The 7,653-nt window shown below is 37.1% G+C and overlaps 1 protein-coding gene across 1 annotated transcript; it reads right to left on the bottom strand.

The window, feature by feature from the left end:
* Window positions 1–1,428: 1,428 nt before the first annotated feature.
* On the bottom strand, window positions 1,429–6,861 carry LOC137738355 (histone-lysine N-methyltransferase, H3 lysine-9 specific SUVH4-like). The gene is made up of 17 exons (XM_068477992.1): window positions 6,789–6,861; window positions 6,277–6,698; window positions 5,787–5,816; window positions 5,496–5,576; window positions 5,323–5,379; window positions 4,809–4,863; window positions 4,537–4,643; window positions 4,014–4,193; window positions 3,696–3,794; window positions 3,422–3,520; window positions 3,184–3,233; window positions 3,004–3,092; window positions 2,744–2,903; window positions 2,514–2,619; window positions 2,250–2,432; window positions 1,903–2,136; window positions 1,429–1,811 (listed from the first exon to the last, which is right to left on the bottom strand). Exons 2-17 carry the CDS (start codon window positions 6,670–6,672, stop codon window positions 1,698–1,700), a joined length of 2,040 nt encoding a protein of 679 aa, XP_068334093.1. The 5' UTR covers window positions 6,673–6,698; window positions 6,789–6,861; the 3' UTR covers window positions 1,429–1,697.
* Between the last annotated feature and the right edge of the window lie 792 nt (window positions 6,862–7,653).

Below are 7,653 nucleotides of genomic sequence, written 5' to 3'. Positions count from 1 at the left end.
CTATATAAATGGGTGAAACCCTCAATACCGGGGTTGGAGAACAAAAGACAGAGAGATATTATATGCATTAGCCGAGCACTATTTTAGTCTTGCAATGAATATAATTTGTGCAACACAGTGGACGTAACCCAATTTTGAGGGGTGAACCACTTATCTCTTTGTGTCCATTTCATTTCAATATGTATCCCAAGCCCACCAAGGGTTTAAGATCTTCGTTTGTTAAGCTTATAATTTGTGAGTGTCCACCCAGATTTGTTTGGGTTTGACTTGCAAATTTTGAGCATTAACAATATTAACATTGATTAAAGTAGCAATATTGGTCATTTGATTTTGTTGGGGATTTTGTGGAGTCCCCCAGCCCCAGGTTAGAGTCGCAGGTCAAAATGGGTTGTGTTTGCGTATGACTCCTAATAGAAAAAAAAATGTGAATAAAAGAACCCACTAAATTGAATTTGATCCATGAATCTAAGAAATAGTGAGAATTATGGATCTTTCTCAATTCGAAAATCCAAAATAGGTTTTGAAAGAAAGGCTGCAAAATAATGTGCGCTTGCCTCAAAAACTTTGTCCCTGTAGCCATCATTTTATTGGATAAATGTCTTTGAATCGGAAGAGAGATTTCAAGAAATGGCTGATCTATTCGCTCTACAAATAATCAAGTTGGATCTGGTGTATCATAAGGATTTGCCTTTTTTATTGGATTGGATAAAAAAACAATTCTTGAATGAGGTATTCAACTTCAGGGATGAATCAAAAAATAAATCACTACAGTCGTAATAGCAAAAGTTCTTTCTTTTATCAACACTTGAAAAGGGCTTAATCATTTCATTTTACACTGACTCCATTACTGCATCCATTAATATAAGGAACCACTAATACCTTTACATTTCTATTTGAAACATAATGGTAATATACAAGAAACTTGTAACTCAAGTTATTAAAAGCGTTTATCTACATTCGATTTCTCGTCCTCAATATATCTTGTATAAACTACAAAAAAATAAAATAATAATAATACTATTCTATTGTGAAATAGTAACATATCATATTACTTGCATATAAGGAAAAAGGAACATCATAACATAGTTATCAATAAACTGGCAAAGTTGAGTTGCATATTTGATTTGGAATATACTGTTATTGATTCCCCTAATGCGTTGTCATGTGAAAACAAACTTACACATCAATGTATTATTGAGCTGAGACTATACATGACAGTCAAGCCATTTCATGTAAATATCACTCATTTGTAGTCTCTAATAACAATTTGCGTAAGAAAAGGACACCTTAGCTATTGCAATCTTGATCAAAGGGCATCGATCCTTAAAATTGGACAAGGTCATTGATAGGTCAGGTTCTTGACCTTATCCCGCACAACAGAGATCAGACCATACTTAATTAAATTACTAATCAGACAATAATCCCTTCATTAACAAAATATTAATCATATGATAATCCCTTCGCTTTCAGTTAATCCTTACCATAAACATTTCTGTTCAGCACTCCCCAGGGACGTAATATATACCCCCCTATATAACAAAAAGTTGGAAATACAACAAAAATGCAGACATTGCCAAACCATCATTTGACCCTTTACTTTTGCTTCCTTAAGGTGGGGATGGGGAACCCTACAGAAGGTCAAAGAACATTTACATTTGTTTCAGGTGGCCTTCCGGGTGTGCATGTAAGTCCTTCTCCTAGTACAAACGCTTCCGACAGCCAACTGCACCGCAATGGCAGTCTAACTGCTTAATTTTTCCATCAAGACCGACCACGCTGTCAAGTTCATAACCATAGTCATATGAAAGTTCCTGCACACGCAAACATTGAATCAACTCGTTATTCAACTATTCAAGAGCCAAGCAATGTTGGATACCTGAGTTAAGGGGGAAGAATTTTTACCTGCAATGGAGGTATATTATCCGCAGCGAATAACACAATTCTAGCGAGTCTAACATCATGATGAGAGCTCAAAACACATTGTACGAAGAGGTTAGGCTCACAACTATGATTGATATATCTAGTAACGTTACCATGAGAAGCGGCATCTATGCAAAACTCAGGCTCACTTTCTGAAAGCTTGCTGAATCCTGACCCTGCATCACTATTTGGAATAGTCACATCGCACATTCGCTTCTGCAATGTGTATAGATACTTTAGAGGAATGTATAGATCAACACATCAAAAATCCAAAAATTGTAAGAGCATTGCGAGTTCAATTCTTCCATATCAAACAGCTGGAATTGTACCTCTCTTGACCCAATCCCATGCATTGTATGCCAGCAATCAATTTCAAATATATATTCGTTCCCCAAGAGACTGTCAACTTCATCAGTCTTCCTAAGAACTCCAATGTATTCACATACTGGTGCACCAGAAGGAATAAAGTCCCACGACCTAACACCCCAGCCTTTGTAATCCGTACGAAATACCTGTCCAATAAAATTACAGAATTAAATTTTGTAAAGTACTGCGTATTATAAAAGAAGCATTGGCAGTTGTAGCATTCAGACCTCAAGTCGATGCTTCATTCCCCGCTGAGATGTACGGTTAACACAACCAGGTCCACAGCCGCAATTTGGACCACACTCAAACACAACAGCCTTTGCCTCAATTAATCTAACAGATAGAGAGAAACAGAGAGTTTCGCCAACACAACCTTTATACAAAAAAAAAAAAAAGACTGGTGGATCTCAACCAAGATAGTCTTACAACAGCACTAATGCCATATTACAAACCTTACCTTCCACCATCTTTACTAACGTAAGGAAAATCACCGCCATTCAGTTGAGCGCAAGAGCAAGTCAGTGGATTAGTACAGTTTCCTTTGCAACTGCACCCAGGAGCGTTCGGTGGAATGTTCACATCTTTTTCAACTATAATAGAGTTAATATATTTAAGGCCTGCAAGATTGATCATTTTACCGTGTCATAAGTAGTGGCACGGATAATGCCCTACTGAACAGTACAAAAGATCTGCTAAAAGTTGAGAAGTGTAGCTGACCTTCAGGCGCTACAGGAGGTTTATCAATGACGTTGGTAGCTGGAATGCAAATATTTTCTTGACCGTAACAAATGTCCTTGCACACCAACCTAAAAGTAACACGGTTCCTTGGGTTTACAATCAAAGGAACACAACTGGGTTAAAACAGAACATTGAGGAAACAGCTTACTGATTTCATACCCAGGTAATTCAGCGTGAACTTTAGACCCTCGCGCACGAACAAAATTTACCTGAAAAACTAGTCACTTAAGCATCTCTAAACACCTTCAGATGATTTAACTTGTAATCAAACTTATGAAAAGCCAATAGTATGGCCCCAAGCCTTGAGAGAATTATATATGAAAAACTCAACAAAATTTTCCCACAGTTTGTTCCCTCGTCACTAAATTGTATTTAGATATTGAAAAGAAATGAAAACCTGTTTACTACGCAAACTATCTTGCCCGGGAAGTCGCTTTAAACGATACTTAAACACGGTAAATCCAGCAACACCCTTTTCTGCCCAATGATTGTTAACCTGCCAGAGAAAGAGAATAAGGAAAATATATTTTGGTTCAACTAGATGTGTTTCTATTTCCACTTTTAACTTCAACTAGATGTGTTTCTATTTCCACTTTTAACTATGTGTTATTTTATGCACATATATACTATTAACCATAAGCAAAAGAAAAATACACATGAAAATGGCCAACCTTGTATAGGCCATCATACGTATAAACTTTACTAGTATAACTATTGACGCAGTCATGTCCACGGACAACTCTAACAGGAATGCCCTGGTCCATATTATTCTGCAAGAAAATAAAACACAAACAATAAGTAAACAACATGTAGGAGAATGTCACACATTCAAGGAGTCGGTATGTGAAATAAATCATTCCTTGGATCCATGGCATCATATGCCGTCAGACAATTTTGTAAACTTCAACAAAAACTGTGCGTATTGCATGAACCTTAAGAGCCAAATTATCAACAGATGCAGCACAAATATCAGTTTCAAGATGACGCACCTTAAGAGCCAAATTACCCCGTTTCATAACTTGATCTGCGATTTGTTGTTTATTACCAAGCAAATCATTTCCACCTTGACCAGTATAAACAATCTCTTCTGCGTTATCAACATCATCTTCATATTGGCCAGAAACCACAATTGTTAAGGCAAATGGAAGCTTATAGCCTCTGAATTTCTCCTGCAATATCCAAAAGGCTAATAAGATCACAACCTTTGGTTCAAATACCCCAGTGGCTAATGTGTGAATTTCTCTGGCGAACGGTAAGGAATAGCATTTGATTCAAAACAACTGTCTTCACATAGTTAACTAGAGCTCAAACTCAAGTATTAAAAACTAACAAGAACAACAATTTAAGAGAAAGAAACAATAATCAGAACTTAAAGAGTACTCCACACCGTCGCACCCTATGGGAGTTGTTTACTTGTGAACGCTTTTATTTAGGGAACCGAATTTATCCATTAGTTTCCTCTGTTAACTGTGTATAATTGATTCAATCTTTCAATGAAAGTAGACTTACTACCTTGCCTTTAGATTCTCCCACAAAATCAATTCCATTTAACCAGTGTGAATGGAACCCTAAAGCCACCATTTCAGCCCGGGAGTAAAATTGATGCCCAACAGCAATACCTGCATCATTTATATTTACACTGAGCAAAGTATCTTTTGAAAAATGGTCCTCCTAATGATCAAGCATAAGATACAAGCCAACGTTCTTTCAGTGTACCCAGCTAAAACCAGATAACACTAAAAAGGTTAACATGTGATTCAGCTAGCAAAGCAATAACAACTAACCCGGAAGATGACCAATTTGCTTTTCAGGGAATAAAATTTGATTCTCCTTCAGCATCTGTAATGAATAAAAAATGACAAACACAAAAAAAAGCACAAAAAAACGTCACAGTTAGCATAAAAACAGAAGAGTTAAAAACTTAAAAGACGAGGTTAGTATACGTTTCTGAAAGGATATAACGCCTGGTTACTACAAAAAAATATACTAGTTCAACTATATCACTAAGTTTACTAGCCCACAAAATCAAAATGCAGAAAACCAGACATTATGATAATTCTGATGCTTATGAGGATTTACGGAACGAAGAAAAACGGATGTAGCTGTTCGCATGAATGCCAGAAGAAAAAAGTTTCCTTCCAATTGTAAAACTAAATATGAAAAGGAATTCTTATTACTCTCTACAATAATGAATTACCTATGCTTTATCGCTAATGACAGAAAAAAGGTTTCCTTCCAATTGTTAAACTTCCTTGAAAATATTACGTGTATCAGATCTACATGGAGCACAGAACTTACCTCAGAAAGTGCCTTCAGATCAGGTCTCTTGGACTGCTTCTTAGGTTCATCATCATTCTGAACAGATTTTTAAATATGATAGTGTGATCAGTGGTGTCTAACTCAGGTACTACACTTACTAGATAATCATGTGCCGAATCCACATATAGGACCTAAATTAACTCATAAGGTACCTTCTTATCAGTTTTCTTGGAAGGACTCATCGAAGGCCCTTTGGGAGGTCTTTTGGAAGGACTCTTGATAGGACTCCCATTCTGCAAATGATTGTCAAACTAAAGTAAATGATAATCACAAATGCCAAGATCTCTAACTATACCTTTTATTGCCTTTTTACAAAATGATAATGAAAAATTGAAAGGAACATTCTTCCTGCAGATAAGAAACATTGAAGCATCCAATAGACATGCATAAGTTGTTCCTTCACTCTGCTATGTAATATGGAAAAAAAAAAAAAAAAAACTAACCTCAGGCTTACAACATCTTTTCTCCTCTTCCTGCAGAAAAGCAACAAACTTTGTAAGTTAAGAATCTTACTTGTGGAAGTACTTGAAGCGAACTTGCATTTGTCAATTTTCGAAAAATAACCCAAGTAAAATTCACTCATAAAAAGTAGATTTTCAATGAGTCCACCTTTTAAATTGCATATAATCATCAAGTCAAAATCCATTACGATACAAATCAACATTTTAGAGGCCCTTTAAACAGGGCACCCCCCAAAAACAGAGCTCAAAAGATATATTCTTGAACTTAATCCATATAGTATCAAACTTCGAAAAAGTTGTTTAACAGTAAATAGGAAATGCGGATTAGGTCAATTAAGGCCATGTGCCGGCCCCCTTGTACCCAACTTCGAATCCCATTCCAGTGAATCGACTAGTTCAGAATATCATCGTTAAAAAACTAAATAAGGCTCAATAATCAAATGACATTGAACACATTTTATGAAGTTCATACCTGAACATGGTGAAGGTAATGCAAATTGAAAGCTCGGAGTGTCTCCCTCACGCGAGCAGTGTAGCTCACACCGTTCTCATCAGTCAAAGGCAAATCAGCAGCTGTATACCAACTCCAATCCACACAATCCTTGCTCTCGCCGCTCTCCAGTGTCACTTTGCTCTCGCTGCTCTCCATTGTCACTTCTCCCTTGCTCGGTTCAACTTCAGGCTTAGAACTCTGCACCGACGGTTTAGGGGGTTTCGCAACCTTGGTCTTCTTGGTCCTGACGACGTCGTCCTTGGTCTCATCAGCCATCCGCTTCGGACCCCCGTAGAAAGGCCGTTTCTCCGCCGGAACATTCTGCAGCCGGGGGCTAACCCTGCGATGAGCGGCGGAATCGTTCAGTTCACCCATCGACTTGCTATTTCCACCCCCTAAACCTGCAGCAAAAATACAGAAAATAGTGATTAAAAATTAGGAATCAAGATTTCGGGACGAAAGGAGAGTGAGCTCGACGGCGAGAATCGCACCGATCGGACGACGGAGGGATTTGGAGCGGAGCGATAAACTCGGGTAAGACAGAGGGAAGGAGAATACTCGGGGCTCGAGACGTCGCTAGGGTTTTGAAAAGAAAGACGTTGTGGGAGTGCACAGACCGATAGTGGGAAGTTTAAAAAACGATACAGGCGGGAAACTGAAAGGTTAACAGTCATTAGAGATGTAGTTCTGAAATTAGTGGGAAACGACCTGTCGTCTTACTTCTAAGCTTTACCAAGATTGCTACAGTTGATGTTTGTTTGGTGATGATTACGGGCTCGTTTGATAGCATTTGAATTTTTTTTTGGTATCTACTTCAGACGGTTGGGAGAGAGTTTAAAAAGTTGAAATGCAGTGGGTTGATAATAAATATTCTAATCAATATAACATTCTACCATTTGCACGTTTATTATATATTATGTATCTATTATTTTTGAAACCGACATTAATGAAATTTATTAAGCTACTATCACCACTACCAATACCAGTACCATTATTGCAAATGCCACAATCACAACTGCCCAGTACCCACGAGAAATTTTTTTGTATGCCGAGCATCAAATATTATAATACAATTAATTAAATACCTCAAAAAAATAATTTTCAACTAATTGCATTCTGACACTAAGTGTACCTTTTCAATATCCACTATCACCACCTCATTAGTGGTGGTGTCCAAATTAAATAGGTGTCATGGGTCCATGTTTGCTAAATTTAACCCCAAAAGAAAATAACCCCCATAAGCATATTCTATTAAATTAATTGTTTTTACAATACAATGTTTATCATTTAAACTTCACAAGTTTGTGCTAATGACCATTTAATTATGAATTGTAGGCATTTAATTGTACTTTTGTG

Source organism: Pyrus communis, chromosome 6 (genome assembly GCF_963583255.1).
Source record: "Pyrus communis chromosome 6, drPyrComm1.1, whole genome shotgun sequence".
Lineage (NCBI taxonomy): Eukaryota > Viridiplantae > Streptophyta > Magnoliopsida > Rosales > Rosaceae > Pyrus > Pyrus communis.
Note: the sequence above shows the minus strand (reverse complement) of the source record. Positions and strands in the feature narration are given on the sequence as shown.

Excerpts from the sequence above, each read along its gene's own strand:
- LOC137738355 (XM_068477992.1), bottom strand. The coding sequence starts at position 6,672 with ATGGGTGAACTGAACGATTCCGCCGCTCATCGCAGGGTTAGCCCCCGG. Across the intron at positions 5,817-6,276 it reads ATTACCTTCACCATGTTCAG|GAAGAGGAGAAAAGATGTTG; the intron begins GTATGAACTTCA and ends GCTTTTCTGCAG. Across the intron at positions 1,812-1,902 it reads ATAATATACCTCCATTGCAG|GAACTTTCATATGACTATGG; the intron begins GTAAAAATTCTT and ends TTGCGTGTGCAG.